Source organism: Urocitellus parryii, chromosome 1 (assembly GCF_045843805.1).
Source record: "Urocitellus parryii isolate mUroPar1 chromosome 1, mUroPar1.hap1, whole genome shotgun sequence".
Taxonomy (NCBI): Eukaryota; Metazoa; Chordata; class Mammalia; order Rodentia; family Sciuridae; genus Urocitellus; species Urocitellus parryii.
In genome coordinates, this window is record NC_135531.1 from 234,304,930 (window position 1) to 234,331,910 (window position 26,981).

At 31.9% G+C, this 26,981-nt stretch overlaps 1 protein-coding gene across 1 annotated transcript in view; it reads left to right on the plus strand.

The window, feature by feature from the left end:
- Dnajc10 (DnaJ heat shock protein family (Hsp40) member C10) overlaps positions 1-26,981 on the plus strand; it is a 47,575-nt gene that overhangs the window by 12,405 nt on the left and 8,189 nt on the right. Inside the window, exons 9-20 of the mRNA XM_026392004.2 lie at positions 144-187; positions 5,034-5,171; positions 7,909-7,998; positions 8,749-8,862; positions 13,766-13,880; positions 18,025-18,152; positions 18,425-18,541; positions 22,726-22,827; positions 23,988-24,143; positions 24,975-25,108; positions 26,068-26,121; positions 26,371-26,518. Of these exons, the coding sequence (XP_026247789.1) occupies positions 144-187; positions 5,034-5,171; positions 7,909-7,998; positions 8,749-8,862; positions 13,766-13,880; positions 18,025-18,152; positions 18,425-18,541; positions 22,726-22,827; positions 23,988-24,143; positions 24,975-25,108; positions 26,068-26,121; positions 26,371-26,518 (1,340 nt within the window). The remainder of the gene's footprint in view (positions 1-143; positions 188-5,033; positions 5,172-7,908; positions 7,999-8,748; positions 8,863-13,765; positions 13,881-18,024; positions 18,153-18,424; positions 18,542-22,725; positions 22,828-23,987; positions 24,144-24,974; positions 25,109-26,067; positions 26,122-26,370; positions 26,519-26,981) is intronic.

The window sequence follows — 26,981 nt, forward strand, 5'->3', positions numbered from 1 at the left end:
ATAAAATGAGACTACTAAGTAATGTTTCATTATTTATTTCAGTTAATGGTCTTAGAATCAACATGGTAATTTGAGGAAAAGGCATGAGAGGATAGGCTTAATAAAGCTTAAATAGCCTCATAAAGTTTTTTTTTTCCCCTCAGATTGTTTGACTTCACAGACACGACTTAGGCTTAGTGGCATGTTGGTAAGCATCCATCCTTTTTGTAAAACTACATCATTATAAGTTGACTTCAAATTTTTTTCATAGTTTCTTGAACACTTAACTCATATTTTTGTAATTTTTCTTATTTTCTGAATGTATTCATAGATAAAACTTTCTAAATAATTAGTTGTGTTAAGTACCTTTTCATGTGGTGCTTTCATTTGTGTAAGTATTCTACATTTATTATGAATTCCTCTAGTTATATATTAGTGTTCTTATCGTTTCCAAAATTTGTTTCCTGTTGTTTTGATTTTACTTTGTTATTTCTTATTCTCATATCATGTTAAGATTTGAAGAATGTCGTCTGTTGATTATTTAATGTTATGATAGCATGCATTGGCTTGGGAGTTTTTCAGTTGTAAGTTGGGAAACTTCTATGTGAGCTCAAATAATAAGTCTCTATTTATATGTATGTTGGGTATAATTATGTTGGGTATAATTTTTGTATCAGATCACATTTAATCATGTTATTCATATCAGTATCATTTAGTTTTTTTCTACTTGATATAGAACCATAATTTCTGAGCAGGCATATTAAAACTTCCAACTGAATGGTTCATTTTTATATAGAGTCCTGCAGGAGGAATATGTCCTAAGAAATTGACATTATATAATTTCTTCATCAGATGAATATCAGAGTATACTTACACAAACCTAGAAGGTGTAGCCTGCTTCACACCTAATCTATATGTAGCCTATTGCTTCTAGACTAAAACTTGCTATAAATGTTGCTATAGGGGTTGTGTAGCACAGTGGTTAAGTATTAATGTATCTAGCCATAGAACAGGTACAATAAAAATATATTTTATTGGGCTGGGGTTGTGGCTCAGCGGCAGAGCACTCGCCTAGCACATACCAGGCCCTGGGTTTGATCCTAAGCACCACATCAAAATAAAGATGTGTCCACTGAAAACTAAAAAATAAATATTAAAAAATTCTCTCTCTCTCTCTCTCTCTCTTTAAAAAAAAAAAGTATATTATAAAAGATGGTACACTTGTATTGAACATTTAGTAGGTAATGGAGCTTGTAGGACTAGAAATTTCTTCAGGTAGATAACTTGAGTGAATATGAGGTTTCAGAGCCTTATTATCTACTACTGTATACTTTATAAGACACTAATTTTGCTACAATAAGTTTATGAAAATAATTTTAGTAATAAATTAACCTTAGCTTACTGTAATTTTTTTTTACTTTATACATTTTTACTTTTTGACTCTTGTAATAATACTTAGCTTGAAACATAAACATTGTACAACTATATAAAAATAGATTATATATATATTCTTTTAATTTTTTATCATTTTTATTGATTTTTGTGTTTGTGGTGCTTATTCTATAAATGTTTTTCTCTTGTTTTCATTTTAAACCTTTAAAAAAAAACTAAAAAACAAACGCACTTTAGCCTACACCTCCATAATACCAGAATTGTCAGTATCACTGTCCTTCATCTCCACATTTTCTTCTTCTGGAAGGTCTTCAGGCATGGAGCTATCATCTCTCATAATAGTACTGCCTTCTGGAATCTTTCTGAATCTACATGAGGCTCTTATTGAGGAAATGTCATTCTTTTCATAAATATCTGTGACCATCCAATGTAAACCTTTTCGTGTTAGGGTTCATGTTTTCAAACTTTGTGAAGAGCTTAGTAAGGTCTTCAAAGGTTTTACTAGACCCTTAACAGGGAAGTGAAGTTCTTGGGTTCTTCTTTCATTAGACTGCTTTTCACTTGCATCTTTAGTTATGTGTTCACTAAGCAATAGGAATTTTTCAACTGGATTATAATCTTATGGGATCATTGTCCTATATGCTGTTCATTGTTCACCAAATTATTATGCAGTGCATATCTATATTTTCACATAATGTATGATCTTTATCAGCATATTCTTTTAGTGGCTATTATTTATACCTCTTTGTGCATTATAGACTTTTTTAAAAAAACAAATTGTTTTATCTAACACTAAAATGATTAACTTGGTATACTTACATTTCATTCTCTTCCTTTATTTCACCCTATACTTAGACAATGGTTTTTCAACACAATGTTAAAATTCCTTGAGAATCTTCTAAGAATTTATATCAAAACCAAATCTGTCTTAGGGACAGGTGTGGTAGTGCATACCTATAATGCCAGCAGCTCCAGAAGTTAAGGCAAGAGGATCTCCACTTCAAAGCCAGCTTTAGCAACAGTGAAGCATGAAGCAACTCAGTGAGACCCTGCCTCTAAATAAAGTACAAAGGAACTAGAGAATAAAGCTCAGTGGTTGAGTGCCCCCCTGAGTTCCATTGGCGTACCTAAAAACAAATAAAATAATTTTTTTAAAACTAGGTCTCAGATATTAAAAATATTTGAAGATGAGCTCTGAACATAAGTATTTTTTGTTAATCTTTGAGGATTGGAGCTGTTAGCCTTTTATATTCTTCCTTTCCAGCAAAGTCTTTGTGTACTTTTAGCATCAAGGAAATGCTGGTCTTAAAAATGTGATGCAAAGTCATCTTTTTCTCTTCTTGAAGCAGTTTCTGTATGATTGGCATTATTTCCCCCTCAAATAATATTTTTGTTTGGTAGACTTCAGGGAAGCCATCTGCCTAGAGTTTTCTTTGTATCTATAATCTCCTTTTTAAATCAGATTATTCAGGTTATTTCCTCTGTTTAGGAAATTGTTTTTGTTCTTCCAACTAAATTTTTAAATATACTAGTATATAGTTATACATAATATCCTATGATTTTTGTGGAGTTTTCTTATCTGTAACTTCTTTAGTGATTCCCACTTTCACTTTCTGATAATGATTTTCTGTACTATCCCCCGTCAACATTAGGAGAAATTTATCAAGCTTTAAAATTTCTACTTTGCATTTATTTTCAATTTTGTTCATTTATGTGCTTTATTTCCTTCCTTCTACTTTCCTAGAATTTAATTTGCATTTAATTTTTTAAGTTATTGTGATTCAGGCTTTCCTTTGTAATATATGAATTAAACTATGGATTACTGAGTATAGCTTTTAGTTATATTCTGTATTTTGAAATGTATTTTTATTTATTAACAGTCAATTCAAAATACTTTATAACCTTTTATTTTTATTGAATTATTGATTATTTAGGACTTAATTTCCAAACAGAGGGGTTTTTTCTTTTTTTTTTTTTTCAAGTTTTTTGTTTTTGTTATTTATGGGCACCTTAATTCTACCGTGGTTAGCAAACATGGTTTCAGTGTTTTTAACAATATTCATGTACATTTGAAAAAGTAAATTCTGTAGTTCATAGATGCACACCTGTGTAAAATCAGTTGGGTCAAGTTTAACACTACCATTCAAATATTGATCTTAATAAGTTCATTGTCTGCCTGTTCCGGCACGGAGAAGAGAGTGTCTTAATATCGGTTAATATTTTATTAATTACCCATTGTTATTATGGATATTTGTTTTTTCCATTAATTATTTTTGTTTATGTATTTTGAGCCTTTGTCATCATGTGGGTACTAATTTAGAATTGTTATTTTTCTTTGTGATATGAGTTTCTAGCTTGATGAAATAACTCTCTTCTATGTTTCTTGCCTTCAAATCTGCTTTGACTGACATCAGTATGACTACGACTTTCTTTTGGTTAATGTTGGCATTCTGGTATCCTTATATTTAAGGTGTATTTTCTGTAATCGGCATATGCTTAATTTTGGTTTTTTATCAGTTTTCTTACTCCATTTACATTTAATATTATTCCTGATATATTGTGTATATTTACTGTCTCATTAGTTTTCTGTTTGTCCCACCTATGATATAATCCTTTTTCTTTCCTCTTTGCCTCCTTTTAGGTGAGTCAAGTGGTTTAATTTCATTTCTCCTCACTATCATCTCTTTAGTTACCAGTTTTTGTTTTTGTTTTTTTTGTTGTTGTTGTTTTGTTTTTTGAAACTGTCCTTTTAATGAATACCCTAGAGCTTACAACATGCCTCCCTGACTTAACTATTTCCTGGATAGGGTAGCAAGAGACCTTGAACACAAATTTCTTTATTACTTCTGACACTTTGCCAGCATGTATTTTTAATTTTACTTTTCTTTATTCTAGTTATTTCTTATATGCAGTTAAGGGAATGCATCTTAAGTGTATAGCTTAGTTAATTCTTATGTATGTTCCCAAATAACACCATCTAAATCAAAATTATCATTTCTGCTTTTAAGATTTTTGATTTTCTGAAGTTTTGTTATGATTTGAATAGACGTTTACTTAAGATTTATTTGACCTCTCAAATCGATAGGTTAATATTTTCAAAGTTGTAGAAACTTTTCAGCTATTATATCAATTATTATTAATGTCCCATTCTTTGTTTTTTGGAATTGCACTTGAATGTATGTTACTCTTCTATTTGTTTACTAACTTGAGTAGTCCAGAAAATTTTTTCAGTAACTTGAGGTTCCAAGAAATGTACTTTTCGTATAGGACAGTAGAGCACATTAAAGTAACTCAGCCACCAATAGGTGAACACTGGGAAGGTACTAATTTAAATGTATGCTGTAGACAGAATGTCTGATAAACTATATGATACATATTGAAAGTGCAGTAATAATGACGACTCTTAAACAAGTCACATTTGATTTTTAACCTAAAAGATTATTGAGCAGCCTGTTTTCTATTTTAAAAAAATGATAAATTTAGTTTTTTGTAGATTTGTACAAATTCTAAAAAGTAAATGTTAACATCAAGGGAAAATGGAAAACTATATTATCTCAGATTATTGAGTACTATTTTAAAAGTTGTAATTTTATAATAGAAATGTTGGGTTTTAACTTTTTCTTAATTTACAACATAGTGTGTTTTTTGTTTAACATTTTTAGGATGGCCTTGTTAACGTAGGATGGATGGACTGTGCCACCCAGGACAACCTTTGTAAAAGTTTGGATATTACAACAAGTACTACTGCTTATTTTCCTCCTGGAGCCACTTTAAATAGCAAGGAGAAAAACAGTATTTTGGTATGAATAACTTTAAGGAAATTACTTATAAATGTGTACATGCACACACATTTAAAAATGTATCCTTTTATAAGCAGTTAGCAAGGAAATGAAACAGTTTATATGGATCATTTCATTAATTAGAATATGTAAATTCTTGGGATTTTGTTTATTATATACTTTAGTTTAAAAATAATCCTTATAAAATTCTTTACAAACTGGCATTTGTATTATTACGTTTAAAACCATTATAGTTTTAAACTTCAAAGATATGAAATACATTGTTATGGTAAAAATACTCTTTCATTTAACCTAAGTTTTTATTTTTGTATTTTCTAATGGTAAAAATGTAGATCCCTAATAGGTTTGGCTAGGACCCAGTTATGTTTTTAAGTACCCTATGGGATTCTGATGTAAACTCAGAAATCTAGAAATTTGGAAATCTGATACAGTTCACCTCCCTGTGTTTCTGAACCAGGAAACTTGAGACTCAAGCTAGTTGTCGAGGAAGTGAGCTAAATAATGGGATTTCCTGGGGACTCCCAAAAGAATATAAAGAAGAATAATAAAGACAAATTTCTTTCATTTTCCTTTATTTTAATTCTGCTTTTTAAATGTTGATAATTATAACACATACTCATTTCAGAAATTCATGCACAGTACAGAAATATATAAAGATCCAACATTTCCTAAAATTCAATCACTTGTGGACAACCACCATCAAGTCTTGGTAAATACCCTGCAGATCCTTTACATATACACTCTATAATGACTGTCCATAGTTTATGGCTCAGACCTTTGCCCTGCACTCCAGAAATATTATATACATGCATGGATATGTACACATATGTACACTGCCTTTCAGCATCTCCCGAGATACTAGTCAATATGTCAGATTTAAATGCCTATAATTATCTTGCTAATACTCCCATATATAAATCTGCTTCTCCCCAATTTTCTCCATTTCAGTTTATGAAAACTCTGTCCTTTCTCTTTCAGGCCAAATATCCTGCAGTCAATTTTGATTGCTCTTTTTCTCGTACCCTATAAACAGTTTGTCAGTAAAATCTGACTATCTTTAAGATGTTTTATCATTTGCCTCTATGGCTACAGAGTACTTATCACTTTATAACATACGCTGTAATTTATTTACTTTTCCATTATTTTTCTCCTGCATTAAATTTTAAGTTTATTTGTTCACTGGTGTATACCAAATGCCTAGCAGTATTCTGGTGATTATTGTGTGTTTGTATGGCATCTCTATGTGTATCTATGAGTTTGTATTGTGTATATATACTCTAGGTATATATTTTCAACAGTGTGTGTGTGTATATGAGTGTGTATATATACACACATATATACTTCAGTAACTCTTAATAATTAACCATTTCTTAGCATAATTCCCTAAGTAAATATGATATACTTAGCTTTTATGAGTCCTCTCTTGATACTTATTTCTATTTTTGAAGGCTATAAGCAGTGCTATAATAAGTAATCCTGTATGTTTATCTTAATTCATTTATTCAAGTTTTAAAACTGTGAAGTATTATCTCCGCTAAATATATCTGAAAGGTGAGGTTTAAACAGTCCTTTAAAAGTGTAACTAGCAAATTCTATAAGACAAATACAGTTTATAATGAGTTTATAATATACTAATCATACATGTATATAAAGCTGTTATGAGTATTTTTAGTGTGATCTTTATAATGACTGATTAAAGTATGGAACTATAAGCTATAAAATTGAGACATTAAGGACTGGAATTGTGGCTCAGTAGTAGAGTGCTTGTTTAGCATGAGTGAGGCACTGGGTTTGATCCCCAGCACCAAATAAAAAAAAAACTAAACAAAATAAGGTATTGTGTCCATCTACAACCAAAATTTTTTTTAATTGAAGCATTAAAGATTTTTATATTTTAAGCCATTTTCAAGTAGTATTTCTTAATTATTAAACAGATGATTCATGATTAAAGATATAAAATTGTTTTTTCAACTCTCATATACATCTACTTGATGTAAACCATTGCTGCATTCTTTATTGTAACAGCTGCTTCATGGAGAATTGGACCAGCAGAGGGGGTTCTGTGAGACAGAAATAAAGGAGATTTGTTAGAAGGGTGGTGTGCCTTTTTTCAGTTTTTGTCTTAAATAGACAGATCTTAAGCATGTTTTAGAGCCATATGTATATTTTAGTATAAATACTCCTATATTGTTTGGTTTGTGAACAGTATTCTGAAAACCATTTCAGTTTTGTGGTTATAAGTTTTTCTTACCTTACCACTATTAATTAGTTGGGGTGTAAAATGTCTTAGATCATCAAAATTCGATTTAAAAATTCTACACTAGGGTTGTGGCTCAGTGGTAGAATGCTTGCACTGGCTGGGTTCAATCCTCAGCACCACATAAAAATAAATAAATGTCTAAAAACAAAAAACATTTAAAATAAATCTAAAAGAATACATAAGACATGTAAACATAGTTAGCATTAAAATTAAACTGAACATAGTATATTTCTGTGGTGATTTAGCAAGTTACTATAAGGATTCCATAGAAAATTTTATATACTGAAACACCTAATAATGGAATTTCTTTTTCATTATTTTTTTTAAAAGCCTGGTCATATGATTATTCAGTATTTTAAATAATTGCCCAAATGTGATATACTTTTTTAAAAATTAAAAGACATTTTGAAATATTTTGAAAAACTTCAGATTTCTTCTTGTTTACTCAAAGATTACAACATGATTCTCTTATTCTAGTTTCTTAATTCATTGGATGCTAAAGAAATATATTTGGAAATAATACGTAATCTTCCAGATTTTGAACTACTTTCGGCAAGCACATTAGAGGTAATGATTTTATTAATAGTGGCATATAGTAATAAATATTGGTAACTTTTCAAGTCCTTAAATATTAAAGTCAGCATTGTTTTATTCATCACTAAAGAGAACTAAATGTAGCAGTTTCCAAGAATTCTGTATTAAGCAGTTCTAGGTTACATTTGGATTCCTGGAACTGAGATATTGGTAATTCAAAGTAAATCTATAATTTAAGAACCTACCCAACTTGAAGGTTGAAAAGGCAAGATTTTGATCACAAAGGAACTTTGGATCTGAATTGGAACTTAATGTTCTTGCTTATAGTACTCTTTCTGTTGTTCACTGAAAACTAAGCATTATTTGTGATTAGAATTCTTAGAAATATTCAGTTAGAATCACGTATTCTACTTTCTGATCCCAGAGCTATCCAAGTATATATTTCTACCAAATATAAGTTTTATTAAACCTGCAAAACTTACTTCTTCAACCCCTCCCCAAAATTTTAGCGGTATATTAGTTAAAGTATATTTTTTTCTTGGCACAGTCATCTGCTTGAACATTTTATGACTCAATGATTTAGCCACCTATAATATTATAAAATTGATTTACATAGCATTATTCCCAGTAAGCTATAAAATAAGAGCATGAATGGTCTGGATTTTAGATTTTAGATTATATTTGTAACTGCGCAGGATAGCTAAAACTAACCTCAAAGTCAAAGAAATAAAGATTAGATCTACCTTAGAATTTCCCATCTGATGTTTCTTTACCACTTTCAAGGATCGTTTGGCACATCATCGGTGGCTCTTATTTTTTTATTTTGGAAAAAATGAAAATTCAGATGATCCTGAGTTGAAAAAACTGAAAACTCTACTTAAAAATGATCATATTCAGGTAAGAAAAATGTATTTTGCCTTGTCTTCTGATGATGTGCTTCCTTGTTAGTCCAATACATATGATTAAATTTTAAATAACAAAAATGTTTATTGACTTGGTAGATTAAGAAGCCCTTAAGTGTTTTGGTCTTGGTTGTGTTGGTTTTCATTTGTTTTTTTATTTATGTTTTTTCTATTAAACATGGACATGATATTTAAAAGTGTGAATTTTCATCTTTTCTAGCATTTGACAAATTTGTATCTTACAGATTTTCTGAAAGATGTTATAGAAGAGTATCTTTTCCTTTTTTTTAGTACATGTTTTATTTAACCTCATGTATCCAAAATATTTCAATATGAATTTCTTTTTAAACTGGCACATTATTTGTATATACTTAACAGGGTATACTGTGATAACTCAATACATGTATATAGTATAATGATCATATCAGGGTTGTTAGAAATGATAAATGTTTGAGGTGAAAATGCTATGTATTAGAAACCTTCAGACTCTTTAGTTATTTTGAAATATATTGTGGTAGAACATGATACTCTACCATGCTATATATAACACGACTATTAATTCCTCCTGTTTAACTGTTTTAGTACTCATTATTGAGCCTCTCTCCCCTTTTCCTCACTCCTTTTCCCAGTCCTACTCATTGTCTATGAGACCACTTTTTTTTTTTTTTTTTTTTTTTTTTAGCTTTCACAGTAAATGAAAACATGTCTCTTAACATGAGGTCCTCGATTTCATTCATGTTGCTGTGACATTTTTTAACATCTAATTTTCTATTGTGTGTGTGTGTATATATATATATATATATACACATCACATTTACATATATATATCACATTTTCTTTATCATTTTCTTTATCATTGATCGATCAGTACACTTTGGTTGATTGCATAGCTTAGCTTTTGTGATTAGTGCTTATGATAAACTTGGGAATTGTAAGAATATCTTTGATCCAGTGGTTTCATTTGCTCTGGATACGTGCATTGTGCTGGAATAACTGGACCATAAGATAGTTCTTAGGTTTTTTTGTTTTTTTTAAGGAACCTCAATATTATTTTTCTTAATGGCTGTACCAATTTACATTTTCACCAGCAGTGTTTAAGAGTTCCTCTTTGGGGTTGGGGATGTGGCTCAAGCGGTAGCGCTCTCGCCTAGCATGCGTGCGGCCCGGGTTCGATCCTCAGCACCACATACAAACAAAGATGTTGTGTCTGCCGAAAACTAAAAAATATTAAAAAAATTTAAAAAAAAATAAAAAATAAGAGTTCCTCTTTCTCCACATCCTCATCAGGATTGATTTTTCTTTTTGATAATGCCCATTCTACTGGATTGGAGTCGTAATCTTGTTGTTTGCACTTGAATTATTCTGATAGTTTTTTTTTAATTATTCTGATAGTGATATGAGCATTTTTCCATATGCCAGTTGACCGTTTATTTTTGTCATCCTTTGATGTCTATTTAGATCTTTTCTGCAAGTTATCCTTTCCTATTTTAACATTTTTCTTTAATAGAAATAATAGAAGCTTCTTAGTTTGATTTAAGCCCATTTGCCTTTTTGGTGCCTGAGACTTTTGGGTCCTATCCAAAAATAATTGCGTGCACCAATATTTTGAAAGATTTCCCCTGTTTTCTTATAGTAACTTCATAATTCCAGGTTTAACATTCAGGTCTTTAATCCATTTTGAGTTGATTTTTGTGTGCAGTGAGAAAGAGATCCAGTTTTATTCTGCATGTGTTTGTCCACTTTTGCCAACACCATTTCTTGAAGACACTCTTGTTTCTCCACTATGTCTTCTTGGTACTTTGGTAAAATATCAGTTGACAGTGTAAATGTATATTAGTTTCTGAGCTATTTTATTCCATTGGTGTGCATAATGATTTTTATCCTAGTACTAGGCTTTTTCCTTACTGTAGTTCAACATTCTGTTTTGAAGTCAGGAATTGAATACTGTGATGCTTCCATCTTTGTTTTTTGAGATGTGTTTCACTATGTTATGCTGTCCTTGACCTCCAGGGCTCAAGCAATTCTGCCATAGCCCCCTGAGTAAATTGACACAAGTGTACGCCACCATACCTAGTCCAGCTTTGTTCTTTTTACATAGATTATCTTGGTTATTTTTGGTCTTTGTGGTTCTATATGAATTTTAGGGTTTTGTTTATTTCTCATATGAAGAATATCATTGGTATTCAATCGGAAATGCATTGAAAATGTAGATTGCTTTGGATTGTGTGGGCATTTTGATTCTTCTGATTAATGAACATGGATGTCCTATTGTTTGTGTGTCCTGGTAAAGTTTCTTTCATCAGTGTTTTAGAAATGTCATTGTAGAGATTTTTCATCTCCTTGATTTAAATATTTCTAGATTTTTTTTCATAGCTATTATAGGTGGGATTGCTTTCTTGATTTCATTTTAGTTTAATCATATAAAAATGCTCCTAATTTGTTGGTTTTGTATGCTGTACCCTTTACTAACTTAAGAGTTCAGTTTTTTGGTGGAATGTTTGGATTTTTTATATATAAAATCATATCATCTGCAAACAGGCATAATATGACTTCCTTCTTTCCACTTTGGATAACCTTTATTTCTGTCTCTTGGCTATTTACTTCTGCTAAGGCTTCCAATATTCTGTGAAATAAGACTCGTGAAAATGAACATCCTTGTCTTATTCTAGATCCTTTAGAGGAAATGCTTTCAGCATTTTCCCATCCACCATAGAATGGTAGCTATAAGTTTGTCATATATGTTGAGATATTTCTTCTGTACGTAATTTGTTAATTTTTATCAAGAAGAAATGTTGAGTCTTACAGAATTTTTTCTGCATTTGAGATAATCATATCTTTTGGCCTTCATTCTGTTGATACGTTTATTGATTTATATATGTTGAAATCAGCCTTGCACTAAGTCTCACCTGATCATGGTATATAATCTCCATAATGAGCTATTAGATTCAGTTTACTAGTATTTTGTTATTTTTGGCATCTGTGTTCATCAAGAATATTGGTATATAGTTTCATTTGTTGTGTTCTTGTCTGGTTTGGGTCATGGTTTCATGTAGTGAATTAGACAGTATTTACCTTTTCAGTCTTTTGGAATAGTTTGAGAATTGGAGTTAGTTATTTGTGGATGTTTTAACATTCAGTTGTGAAGTCCTCAGCTCTTGATCTTTGATGGTAGATTACTGCTTCATTTATTTGTGTCTTCTAATTTGGGATTTGATTTTTTCTTCTCTAGGTCATTGAGGTATATCATTAGGTTTTATAATTTAGTGCATGTATTTATTGCTATAAATCTCTTATTATGCTTTTGTGTATCCCAGTTTTTGATGTTTTTCATTTTTCTATCAAGAGATTTTTTCTTATTTTTAATTTCTTTAGTGACACATTGGTTATTCAAGAACACAGAGTCCAGGTGCCTGTGTGTTTTGCATCATATTTTATTGAATTCTAGTTTTATTTCATTGTGGTCAGAGAAGATGCATGATTTTCACTTTTTAAAAATATATTGAAGTTTGTATGATTTGTGGTCTGTCCTGGAGAATGTTTTGTATGCTGATGAGAAGAATGTGTGTTCTGCAACTGTTGCATGAAATGTCCTGTAAATGGTAGGTCCACTTGCTCTATAGTATAATTCAACTCTGATGTATCCTTGTTTGACATTTTGTATGTTAATCTGTCCATTGATTAAAATGAAGTATTGTTTTGGAGTCTGTCTTTACATAAAGCAAATACTAGATATATTTGAGTGGTCTGATGTTAGGTTCATATATATTTACAACTGTTACATACTCTTGCTGAGTTGAACCTTTAATCAATATGTCATGTTCTGTTTTTTGGTTTTTTAATTAAAATTTGTTTCACCTGATATAAATTATCCTGCCCCCTTTGATTGTTTGCATAGAATTATCTTTTTTCAGTTGTTCACTTTCAATCTGTATAGGTCTTTATCAGCAAAGTAAGCTTCTTATAGGCAGCAAATAGTTGGATCTTGTTTTACATATGTAGCCAGTAGTCAATCCTTTGATTGGAGAATTTAATCAATTTATGGTAATAACCCTGAGGTTTTTATTGATACATAAAAACTTAATTCCTGTGTTTTGTTAATTATTCTCTGTATATTCTTTGTTCCTTTCTACCAGTTATTGTCTTTGCGGTCTAGTGCTTTTCTGTAGAAATAACGTTTCTTTTTTCATTTGTGTTTGTCTTTTACTCTTTGCACGTTTTCACAATGGTAGTTATTCTTTCATTTGCAGATGCAAAATTCTGTTTAGCATTTCTTATAAGGCTAGTCTAGTGGTGATTAATTTCCTCATTTTTTGCTAGTCTAGGAAAGACTTCACCTTCATTTTTTAAGAGTAGCTTTGCTGGATATAATATTCTTGATTTACTTTTTGCAGAAGGGAGTTCTTTATCCAAGTTCAGAAATTCTTTCTTTACTTGCTTTAGCCTATTGTTGAAACTTTGTTTTGTTTTTATACCTCGCCAGTTGAATTATTTAGTTTTGGGGTTTCTCTTTGGTTTTTTTATGTTTTTATTTCTTCTCAAGTTGCATTTAGTCCATTGTTGCCCTTGTTCTTCTCTGTGATGCTAACAGCATAGTGCACTTCTGTTCATTCATTTTGGATCCTCTTCCATCCCAAGATTAGATAAACAGCCCCTACATTTTTTGGAGGATATATTTCTTGCTTCACATTTTCTCAGATTTTTGAACTCTTTAAGAAGTATTCTTTAAATTGAGTTTCAGTAATGTCAATGAACTATTTCTTGTTTAGTAACTATTAGTTTCTGTTGAGAAGCAGTGTCATTAGAATGGGGTCATTTTGGGGTTGTCTTTATGAATATTTAAAAGTGGAATGGATAAGAATTTTGTTGCCATCAAATTCAACCTTCACTTTCTACTGTAGGTCGGAAGGTTTGACTGCTCCTCTGCACCAGACATCTGTAGCAATCTCTATGTTTTTCAACCTTGTCTAGCGGTATTTAAAGGACAAGGAACCAAAGAATATGAAATTCATCATGGTAAGAATGGGAAAAAATGATAACTATCTTCTAATACAAATGTTCCATTTGTGCTTTTTACCTTGTTTTGTGTGGACATAATGTTTGTTCTCATTTGTTAGTAAATATGGGGAAAATCTTTTTAAATTAACATTCTTTTTACCCTTCTTTTTAAAGTAAAACTTTTCAGTATTTTGATCACTGTTTCATCAAAAGTACTTTTGGTAACATGTCACAGTAGTGAGGAATTTATTTGCTTGTTGGCAGAAGCAAGCAACACCTGCAATTTCCAGTGTGCCACAGATAGCATCTTAGCCATTATAGACAATTTCTAGACATTGTTTTTGGATTTATCTGCTATTAGACTATCATACTTCTCCATTAACTGCTTTGTTGTTTCTTTTGAATTTATAATTGCATCTCTATATTTCAGCTTATTTGGGACTTTAGTTTTCCTAGAGTTTGGAAGACATCAGAGTCCCTTTCCTGAAAGGGGACAAATGTAGCGAAAGATACAAACCATCAACTGTAATACAGTTAAATGAATAACAGGTATTTATGAAATGCCTAATAGGTAACAAGCACTCCCTTATTTGTTAGGGCTGCAAACTTGTAAGACAAACTTTGCTTTCAAGAAGATTAAAATACAGTCTGGTAGGATCAGGAGAAGGAAGATGTATAATGAAACAAAAAATATTTTAATGGCCATTATTCATAAATTACAAGAAAAGTGCTATTTGAATTGAGTATAAAATGCTCAATTTCTCAAAACAAATATAGAGGTAAAAGAAGTTAAGCCCTCTGGGCTGAAGGAACTATATCAAAAAGGCTTGGCAAGATAACCCTTACAGTTACTACTAAGTTGTAATAACTTCATTACAACTTAAGATTTATTTTCATTTTCACAACCACTAGTAAATGAGAAAACAGCCCCAGAAAAATAAGCATCTTGCCCCATGAGAAAGAACTAGAAATGAGTCTAGGTAGATTTTGAATGCATTGTGTCTACTACAAAATCCTACAGTATAGGTGCTTATAAACTATGTCAGATCCTCAAAGTGCTAGAAATTACTAAATTTTTACAAAAGAGATTTATTCTTTTTCGCCTCTGAAACTTTCTCAGACCCCACTCTTGTCAGTTTTCTGCCTTGTTTCAGGTTCATCACCTCCTTCATCTATTGTACATATTTTCCTGTAGGACTACAGTTGTCTTAGTCCTTCCTCCTGCAGTTGGTTCCTTATCTTGTTTGCAGAGTTGGTACCCAGAACACCATTTTCACATCACTTTTCTGCCTTGACTACAATTTCTTTTAGATTCAATTTCAGATTTCTCAGCATAGGAGCAATGACTTTGTTTTGCTCACTATTCTTTTTCTGGCACTTAGAATGGTACATAGTAACTCAGTAAATAGTTGTGGTAAATGGAGTATTTTCATGGTCTGCCCAGTAATCATAGCTCCTACTGCTTTTGGATCCTTTCACTCCTTTATGTTTTCACATGTGATTTTTTTTTCTGCACTGTAACTCTTCTAGCTCCTCAAAATATTTTGTAAGCTCCAAATAATTCTTATAATAACTATAACTTAACATAGTTTCTCCCCCAGGAAGTATACTGAGCATCATTAAGCTCTTTCATTTACTATTTACTAATATACCTTTATAATATACCTTGTATTGTTCCCCCGCTTTTTTTTTTTTAATAGCAATACTAGAGATTAAAATTGAACCTGGGAGGTGTTTTGCCACTGAGCTACATCCCTGGCCCTTTTATTTTGAAAGAATCAGTTGCTGAGGCTAGCATCAGACTTGCAATTCTCATGCCTCAGTTTCTAGGATTATAGGTGTGCACTACCACATCTGGCTCTAGCTTTAAATAGGAATTGATATCTTTGTGTCCCAAGTACAGTATGATAAATAGGACAGTATGTGAACTATACTTAATCTCTGTCTTAAGGAACATTATAGACTAGAAAGAAAAACAGACAAGTAAATGGACACATTTTTTAAATGTCTAAGGCAAGTAATTTTATGTGTCTACTGCTGAGTAGCAAGTTATTCCAAATCTTAGGAGCTCAAAATAAGTAATTCAATTTTGGGTGGTCAAGAATATAATAGCTTAGTCAGGTAGTTTTGAACTCAAGTTTTCTCATGATGTTGCAGTCACAGTAGGCAAGGGCCACAGTTCCTGGATCTGGATTCAAGCTGACGCATGGAATATCAGGAAGTCTCATATGGCAGGAGACTTAAATTCCTCACACCATGTATAGCTTCCTATAGGTCTGCTCACAATATAGTAGCTGACCTCTTCCATAATGAGTAATCTAAGAGAAGAGTCACCAAGACAGAAGCAATGGTATTTTTATGACCTAATTTCAGACAAGATAAACTATCACATGCCTATATTATGTTGATGGCATGCACCAACCCATCACATACAAACTTGTAAAATGGTATGAGATCTCTGGGTTCATCTTGGAAACCAGCAATCACAAGGGATAAGTATAGTTTGTATTTAGGAAGAAATTAAGAACAATCTGTGTTGTAAGTTACCCAAAGAAGTGATAGACATTCCAGGCACAAGAACCAGCAGATGTATTTATGGGTTCTAAGGTGAGGGATCCAATATAGACCTTAGACAAGCGAGAATTTTAGGATAGCTAGATAGTGTAGTGTTGAAAGGAATAAGACTTGAAAATGCAGAGGGCAGCAGGAGTCCAAAATTGTGTCTAATCTGAGGGCAAAGCAAAGACCATGGATTTTAAGTAGAATAATGATTTAAATGGGTTTACATTTTAGGTGGCTATTCATTACTAGTATAGGTGGGAACAAGATTAGAGGGAGAATAGGCAGAAACCTGATGTAAAGTCACATAAGAGAAATTGTCTCTTCTGTATTCATGCTTTTTACTTTGTGAGTTCACCATTGAATAATTGTTGTTATTTCTCATTGAGGGGAGAAATATTAGCTGAGGAGTTTACAAAAAATAGACACATCCATTTCACTTTTAAATATAGAGACTTGGGCTTCAGGAAAAATTTGGGCTGAAAGTGTAGATTTAAATTATCTTGTTAATTAAAACCTGAGTAAGGTTGAGTTGTTTAAGAGTGAATAGAGAAGTAAAAGATCAGAATTGGAGAGAACTAGATCACCTTTAAGGATGGTCAGAGATAAAGAAATCTGTAAAGCAATTGAGCGTAAGAAAAAGGCAGGAGAATGTGGTACCATTATTTTCATATTTGAATAGTAATATAAGTGTCTTGCATCTCTTCTGCTGGACCATGAACCCCATAAGGAGTCCCCCCCCTCCTCATTTGTGCTGAACTTATATTGCCTTTAAAACAGGTTCTGACACATAAAAGAAGTAATTTTGACTGTGGAGCAAATAAGTCAAAAGGCTCTTGGGAAAATATTCTCTAGTTGAGAAAGATTATTTTCCAAATCAAAGGAGTATATTCTTTAGGCATTGGCAAATAATTAGAGGCATTTAAGCAAGGAGAAATACAGTTCTTTAAAAACTGTGGTTGTAATGTAGAAAGTGAATTGGTTAAGGGCTGGGACAAATACCAGCATGGCTACTGCTGTAGGTAAATTGAATTCAGGTGGTGGCATTGGTGCTGAAGCTATGGTAAGAGAAAATAGATGAAGTTATGATACAAAGACAGAGCAGGCAAAAATCACTCTGGAGAATCTTATTTAGCCATGTGGATGATGATTAAAAAAAAAAAAAGGTGAGAAAAGGAACAAAATTAGAAGGAAATGTGTTTGAAGTGTTTATGGGGTAGTTAATAATACAGGTTTTGATTGAAGAAACAGATGTAGTAGTTAGAGTGTGGTAAATAAAGAATTCAAAGAACACTATAAAGATTATTCTACCTCTGATGAAGAAACATTTCACAGAGGTCTTGACATTTTAACTAGTCCAAAAACCAGAAGAGTGTGCAAGGAAGGGATACGCCTAGTAGAGCCAATTTGTGTGCAATATACAGAACACTAAAACCTTTCCAAAATCAACATGTTGATAAAATATTAAAACAAGACAAACTTATCAACATGTTACACTCAAAATATTAAAACAAGACAAACTTGAGTGTAAAACTCTTGAATGTTTTCATGAATGTAAAAGACATAATGCAGATTTTAAGTTTTCTCTTACTCAATTTTAAAGGAAAGAAGATTTTATATGACATACTTGCCTTTGCCAAAGAAAGTGTTAATTCTCATGTTACCACACTTGGACCTCAAAATTTTCCTTCCAATGACAAAGAACCATGGCTTGTTGACTTTTTTGCCCCGGTAAGTTATTTTTAATGTCAGATTTCAGTATTGTCATATTTCTCTCGTCATGACAAAAGGATATGATATATAAGATGATTTGACTGTTAATACTAGAACTACTACTTCGTGCTTCTAAATGAGTGCCAATGTAATTACTCCTCTGAGTATTAAATATATACCCAGAACAGATGCCACTAAGTATAGTTTGTCTTACTTATTAATGCATGTTGCTTGTTACAAGACTGAAGGGATTTGTTTCGTTTGGCTCAGTGCTTATACTTTCTTCCTAGTGGTGTCCACCATGTCGAGCTTTATTGCCAGAGCTTCGAAAAGCATCAACACTTCTTTATGGTCAACTTAAATTTGGTACACTAGACTGTACAGTTCATGGACAACTCTGTAACATGGTAAGGCAAAGCATAAGAAATTTATTCTAATATTTTTGTAAAATAGAGACTATGGGCAGTTTAATATTAAAACAAAGTACTTTTTCAAGTATATATTTTCTATTTGTAGTAGTAACTATTCCAACAAATTGATACAATTATGATTGGATTAAATCATGAGTGGAAAATGTGGTTGAATATAGATAAGGTCTTATTTATCACAGTTAAGCAAATACTTTGACTAGATGATATGCTTGCAATTTTCCATTAAAGATCTTTTTAATACTACTTTTTTTTGGTAGTTCGGTTTTTTTCCTTTGGCTTTCCCCATATTTGTTCTAAGTGTAGGTCACAGAGGAAATTTTTGAAACTTTTGTTTACATGAAAATATTTTCTTAGGGTAAATATTCACTCCTCAGTTTCAACAAAAACCAGACATGTTACACCTCATGCTGTAAAATAATAATGGGGCGGGGATGGAAATTGGTCCTTAAGCAAATCAAATTTCCAGATCTGTGACTGCAGAGGAAATCCAATTGATACCATGAACACACAACATACGAATCCTAGCATGTAGAGAACTTTTCAGGATACTCTATGCAACAAATTCAATTGAAGAGGGTGTAGGAGGAAAAAATGAAAAAGACATAAAAGATTAACTAGAATGCAGTGGGTTTTTTTTTTTTTTTTTTTTTTGGTGGGTAGGAGTGGTTATTTCTTTTTAGTTATACATGACAGAGGTATTATACAAGCGTGTAATGTATATTACTCCAAGACCCCATTCTTATGGTTGTACACAATGGTGGTATTCACTATGGTGTATTCATATATGTACATAGGAAAATTATTTTGGATTCATTCCGCTCTTTTCCTATCCCTCTGCCCTTTATTCCCCTTTGTCTAATCTACTAAATGTCTGTTCTTACCCTCTCCCCCCTTATTATGGGTTTGCTTCCACATTCTACGTGTGTGAAAACATTCCACCTTTGGCTTTGGGGGCCTGGCTTATTTGACTTAGCGTAAAAGTCTTCAATCCATGGCAAATGTCATAAATTCATTCTTCTTTATAGCTTAGTATACATATTCCACATTTTCTTTATCCATTCATTCATTCATGAGGGGCAACTAGGTTGACTCCAGCTTAGCTGTTGTGAATTCTGCTACTTTAAATATCGATGTGGCAATGTCACTTGTAATGTGCTGATTTAAAATTCTTTGGATATATGAGAAATGGAATAACTGCATCAAATGAGGGTTCCATTCCAAGCTTTCTAAAGAATTTCCATACTGCTTTTCAGAGTGGTTGCACCTATTTGCCACCTCACCGTCAATATATCATCCTCACCAACATTTATTGTTACTTGTATTCTTGATTGTTGCCCTTCTGACTAGAGTGAGATGAAATTTCAGTGCGTTTTTCAGTGTAGTTTTAATTTGCATTCTCTAGTTGCTAAAAATGTTGAACATTTTTTCATATATTTTTTGACCATCCTTATTTCTGAGAAGTGTCAATTCAGTTTCTAACACAGGGTATCTGATTATTCAAAGACTTGCTAATTTTTAGATGTGAAATTAATACAATGGTTATATTACTTGGGAAAAATCTTTGTTTTAAATATACTATTGATGGATAGTATATGAATATGATAGATCTGAAATTTGCTTTAAAATAATAATTTTGGTAGGAGTAGAAAGAAGGTATAGATGATATAAAAGAAGCCATTGTATAGATTATCATAACTACATGAGTACATGAAAGTATTTCCTTTCTATTTTTGTGATGTTTTGACTTAAACTAAAATGCTGAATGATGGAAAGAAGGGAAACAAAAAAAAATATTGTGTTTTAAAAACAGAAGTAAATGTAGTAGAAAATCTTTATAGTATCTGTGTGGGGGAATAATTTCTTGCCTCCATACTTAAAGTACAAACTATAAGGATAAAAAAACTAATGAATTTGGCTACGTGTTTGAACTGTTGCCAAAGTGACATTATGACTTTAGTAGTGATTGAGAATGCAAATTATATCAAAAATTAGCTAACTTCACCAAATGAACAAAAATTTAGAAATCTAACAAGAGCAGATAGATGAATAGTCACACTCTGGGATTGCAGAATATTTAAAAAGAGGTATATTGGGCTGGGGATATATGTAGCTTAGTGGTGGAGCACCTGGCTATCATGCACAAGGTCATGGTTTTGATCCCTGGCACTGCAAAAAGAATATATACATATGAATGTATTTACCAGCATGGGTAAATCTCAAAAATATAAGGACCAAGTACAGTGGTCCACGCCTATAATCCCAGTGGCTCAGGAGGCTTAGGCAAGAGGATTGCAAGTTCAAAGCCAGCCTCAGCAAAAATGAGGCACTAAACAACTCGGAACTGTCTCTAAATAAAATACAAAATAGGGCTAGGGATGTGGCACAATGGTAGAGTGTTCCCGAGTTCAATCCCCAGTACCAGACCCCCCCAATTTTTTTTTTGTTACATATTTTACGTGTGTGTGTGTGTGTGTGTAAGAAAAACAGGTTAAAGAATAGCATAAAGTATGATAAAAATTTGTATATATTCAGACATTACCACATACTGCTTAAGAATATATACATATTAGCAAAAATATGAAAACATCAGTAGATACACACTAATTTCAGGATATTGGTGTACCTTGTAAGGGGGAAGGAAGTGAATGAAATCAAGAAAGAGAACAACAATCTGCAAGTATGGTCAAAGTTCATCCTTGTTAAATATAGGTGAGGGATATATAGGTTTGTTATCTAATCTTTGTTATTTTTTATCTAATGTTTATTAGAAGGGAGAAAGATGTAGATGTTTATTAATTATTCTCTTATTTTCAGTAAGTTTGAATTTTTATTAAACTATGCTTTTGGGGGGTTTTAAGAAGTAAATAGGTCCTTCAGTTTCTAAAGTCATGTGGGACTTAGAAAATAAATGCCAACAAAAAATGCAAAATTATTGTGAAAAAAAATATTTTCTTTGAGTTCCTGTAGTTTTTCTACTTTTACACCTATGATGTGATATTTAATGACTTGAGATAAAGAGTCTAAAATATGGGGTATCAGATTCACTTGAAATAGAAGTGAGTTGCTACTCACTAGTTGACTCACCTTGACCATGTCGTTAGCCTCTCAGTAACTCCAGTTTCCTCATCTTTTAAGGAGATTTTGAAATTTTAACTGCTAAGTAGAACTGAGGAATAAATGAGAAACCACATATTTAGTGCTTGACACTAAACTTGTTAATCCAGTGAATTATTTGAATTTGTACATTTTTCAAAACTTTGATTAAAAAAAAACACAGCGGCAAAAATTTTTTCTGAAATTAAGCTTCTAATTTGCTAGCGAGTATTTATCACCTTGAAGCCTGCAAAGATCAGCTATAGCAAATCTGCAGATAGGGGTCCCTAACTTCTTCAAAAATGAAAACTGGCACCCATATTAATTCTGAGGAAGAAATAAAGCATTTTTTAATCATGAAGATTATCTTGCATATAGAATAAAAGGTGACCACATTCTTAGAGCATGATTCATAATTCTTTAACTGAAAATAGTTGTATGTAGCCAGGCATGGTGGCACATGCCTGTAATCCCAGTGGCTTGGAAGGCTGAGGCAGGAGGATGAGTTTTGAAGCCAGGCTCAACAACTTAGACTGTAAGCAATCTGTTGAGGCACTTTCTCAAAAAGGACTGGTGATATGGTTCAGTGGTTAAGTGCCTCTGGGTTCAATCCCTAGTACCAAAAGAAAGTTATGTACACATTAATTTTTATTTCTTTATACTTGCTGTTTTGTTCACGTGGTCATTTTTTTTTCTACAGCTACCTGTAGAAAAATGAGGAGTTCGTAACTATGATTTCAAAAAAGCAACTGAAATTAGAAATATGATCTACTTTTTATAGCTTCTTCCCATCTTTGTTTAGTAGGACAAAAAGAAACAAATCACATAATTACCCATGCTCACTTAATGTTTCAGTGCCTTTGATTTTTAAGGCTCAGAGTAGCTATAAAGAAGAAATCAGTTATTTCTTTGCTAAATTTGACTAGGTTAAAAATTTTCAGCCACCAGAAATTCAGTGGGGTTTTTTAAATCTTTGTTATCTCTTAAAGGAAAACTGGTTATAAATTTAAAATAAATTGGTAAGATATATAACATCTTTGTTCAATTTTTATTGTCCTTCCTAACAGTATAACATTCAGGCTTATCCAACAACAGTGGTATTCAACCAGTCCAGTATCCATGAGTATGAAGGACATCACTCTGCTAACCAGATCTTGGAGTTCATAGAGGTATTTTACATTACAGCCTCTGACTAGAAATCCTTCTCTGTATATATACATTGTGAATGAATAATAATGTTTAATAATGGGACTTACTCTTTTTTATGCTACGATATTTTCTGACAAGGAAATTTTTTGTCTATGTTGTGTTTTTTTGCCTAGAATACCTTGTGCATAACAGATTCAGCTATTTATTAAATACATGAAATCATACTTTCACATAGAATTTTACCCATCCCCTTGGCTTGTTCTCTCTGAGCACAGCAATTCCAAGACTGCTACTTAGTAAAAGTACCCTGCAACTGCAGCATCTAATTCCCTTTGTATAGTCTTAACTAAAATTGTTATAGGGACCTCCTAAGAAAGGATAAATTTCAGCTTATTATTTTCCATTTAATGACCATCCTACTCTATTCTACTTATCTAATCCCTTCTCCTTCAAAGTAATGTTTTGTGTTTTTTCAGTGAAGCTGACCACTTTTGTTAGTATTACCTGATCATTATATACTGAAGCTTTATTGAAATAGAATTTAAATACGTGCTCTCTAAATAGGCTGTGCAATCTCCAGTCAAAATGAAAAATAAAAAATAAAATTATGAATGGCAAATTTATTAAAAGGTCATTTCCAAACCAGTTTTTCTTGTTTCCTCAACAGAACTATATATGGCCTAGAGTTAATTCTTAGAACTCTATTTATTATGAGTAGATAATATAATAAAGTTGCCCCTTTTCCCAGCCCAAGAAATAAGAGAAAACCATACCCTGATTTAAGAAAACTGAAAATCCTAAATTTGGATTTTGCTTAGTTATAATTTTCATATTAAAAACAATTTACTATAGATTTTTCTTAAATTTCCTTTAGCATTTTTTCAGTTCTCTACAGCAGGAACTTTTTTTTGTTTTCGGTTTTTTATTAGTTCTTTTTAGTTATGTATGACTTTAGAATTTATCTTGACATAATTATAAAAGCATGGGATATAACTTGTTCTAATTCAGTCCCCAGTACTTCCCCTTCACCACCCTTCATTCCACCTCCCATTCCCTTCCCTCTATTCTACTGCTCTTTCTAAATCAAGAACTTTCTGAATGACACATACCAGCAATTTTCTAAAGAATATATCAACAACTCTTCTTGTATGTCTAACGTAATAGCATATGCTTTCTTTAGGATCTTAGGAATCCTTCAGTGATCACTCTTACACCGACCACTTTCAGTGAACTAGTTAAACAAAGAAAACATGACGAAGTCTGGATGGTAGATTTCTATTCTCCGTGGTGCCATCCATGTCAAGTCTTAATGCCAGAATGGAAAAGAATGGCCCGGGTATAGTAAAATAGTTTAAATAAAGTCTTACCACTTAACAAAGAATGTTTATTTAACAGTTATTCTGAAAACAGCTCTGATCATACCATTAAGATTCTACCTCTATTTCTATTATGCGAACTGTACAAAATAGTCTACCTTTTTTGGTGTGGTATCTGGTACACTTTTGACCAAATTCTTGCCAGTGTCCCCTTCTGTTTAAATTTTTTCTACCATTTTATTTTTAGAGCTTAAAAATTAGTAAAAATAACCTTGAGCAAAAAAAATTAGAAAATTTTCTACAAATAGACACAGTGTGACAAATTACAAAAGATTGGAAGCAAATGTTTAAATACCAGAAAAGAAAGTGCAATTGAAGTTATTTTTAATATCTTCATATTGAATATTATGTTTTTATGCTCTTTTCAATAAATTTTAATTTGGGTGAGACCTTTGAGTCAAAGGATACCTGTAATGATTGCCTTCATTAGAAAAAGTAATTCTTTGAAATACCATTGCAGAGAGCTTCCTTTAGTGTTGAGTTTTTAAACACTAAATTTTAGAAATACATTTTTCTTACGTAATTAATGGATGAATTTAATTATTTAACCTGCAGTAGTTGTGGAAAGTGATTATTAGATTTCAAATTCCCTAGCATAAATGGTCTGTGTTGAGTCCTTAGTTGTTGTTATTTGGCGATAATCACTGGCAAATAATAATTTCATAGTAGGGCTGGGGATGTAACTCAATGGTCGAATGCATTCTTAACATTCATGAAGCCCTGGGTTCAATATAGAAAAGGAGGTAATTTTATTCTAATCATTGATATATGTATACCATTTTCTTTTATAGACATTAACTGGACTGATCAATGTAGGCAGTGTAGACTGCCAACAGTATCATTCTTTTTGTGCCCAAGAAAATGTTCAAAGATACCCTGAGATAAGATTTTTTCCCAAAAAATCAAATAAAGATTATCAGTATCAGTAAGTATTCTCTCAAATTTGAAAACATTTATTATAAACATTTAATTATACAAGTAACATCTAAGTTATCCTAACTAAATAGAAATTAGCCTAACAAATATTTATTGGGAACCCACCATGTTTAAGATAGTGTATTAGTGAGCACTTCAGAAGACAAAGAATTGAATAGTAAGACATTTGAAGAATCTTAATAGTCTGGTTTCAGGCACTGTACTCATGTTATTTCCAATAATCCTCACATATGCTCTGAGGAAGGAATTACTACCCTTCCTACTATTTCAGAGAAGAAAACAGATTCTTAGCCTTTAGAAAACTTTCTGAAGTCACATTCATACTAAGGTTTGAAGCTGAGTTTTGAACCCAGGCCTAAATTGAATCCAGGCTGTCTCCAACCACAACATAGTATTTCATATAAAAAACTCAAATGTAGAATATGATGAATGTTATTTTTAAAAGTCAAAATGAGCCATGTGTTTCAAAGGAGGAAAGAATCACAGCTGTGGGGAAAGTGTATTTTTGAGATAGCTTTTGACATGCATCCTAAAGCAGATGGGAATTTTATAGATAATAACTTGAATAAAATTTAGAAACTCCTAAAGGTTTGGACATTTTGAATTTTGAACTTCCTGTAGGGCTGCAGAGATGTTCAACATTCTGGTTTATCTGAAGCAAAAAAAGATAGTAGGGCTGGGGATGTAACTCAATGGTAGAATGCATTCTTAACATTCATGAAGCCCTGGGTTCAATCGCCAGCACCTCTCCTTTTCCCTAAAAAAAATAAACCAAGAAAAATAATATTTTGGAAGCCACGTAATCAGTATTTGTAGATAGGTATTTCTTAGAAGAAAGATGTTAACTAAATGTATTTTTAAAATTGCTAAAAATAAGATTACTTTCTGAATATATCTAATAACAAAAAATACCACTTGTATCTTACCTTTTTTTCCCTCTTTTTTTAGTAGTTACAATGGTTGGAATAGAGATGCTTATTCCCTAAGAATCTGGGCTCTAGGGTGAGTAATCAAAGTTCATTGTATAAAATAGTCAAATCAATTTACCTTCCTCATAAGTGTATAGTTAAATTTCTGTGAATTAAGATTCTAGCATTTAAAATTACTTAGAAAAGGATTATATTTACCACAATAAAGCTGAACTTTATTACATTACTTTTCTTTGGAATAATTTTTAACCTAGCCTTACAATATTATTAGTGTTTGCTTTGGCTTTATTTAATGAAAAGTTATTTTGATCCCTTTTCACAGATTTTTACCTCAAGTATCCATAGATTTAACACCTCAGACTTTCAGTGAAAAAGTTTTACAAGGGAAAAATCATTGGGTGGTTGATTTCTATGCTCCTTGGTGTGGGCCTTGCCAAAATTTTGCTCCAGAATTTGAGCTCTTGGCTAGGGTAAGTCTTGTCTATATTCTTAAGTTGTAGTCATATGCATGTTTTAGTAATTGGTTAAAAGAAATATAATTCGTAATTTAGTTGTAAAGTTTCTTCTGAGTTTTAGAAAACTATTCCATTTCTGTAATGCTAATCTTTGCAGTTGATTTCTTTTTAATTGAAGCTTTCAGCCAACATTTTCTATTTTGGCTGATAAAATCATCCTCTACCTAGCCATAAACATCAGAAACAAACACAAGATCCCATCAGTTCTGTCTCCTAAATGTCTTTCAGATCTGTCATCTGTTCATCTCCACTGCTGGCTTCATTTGTGTAAGCCTTTATCTCTCACCTAGTCTTGTCATACTTGCCATTGTTTCCTGTACAGTGCTGCCCTGGTGATCTTTCTAAAACAGTGCCTTCTCTGGCATGTTAACCAGGTACTTTCATGTGTATTTAACTTCAGGTCTCTGGTCTGATTCTT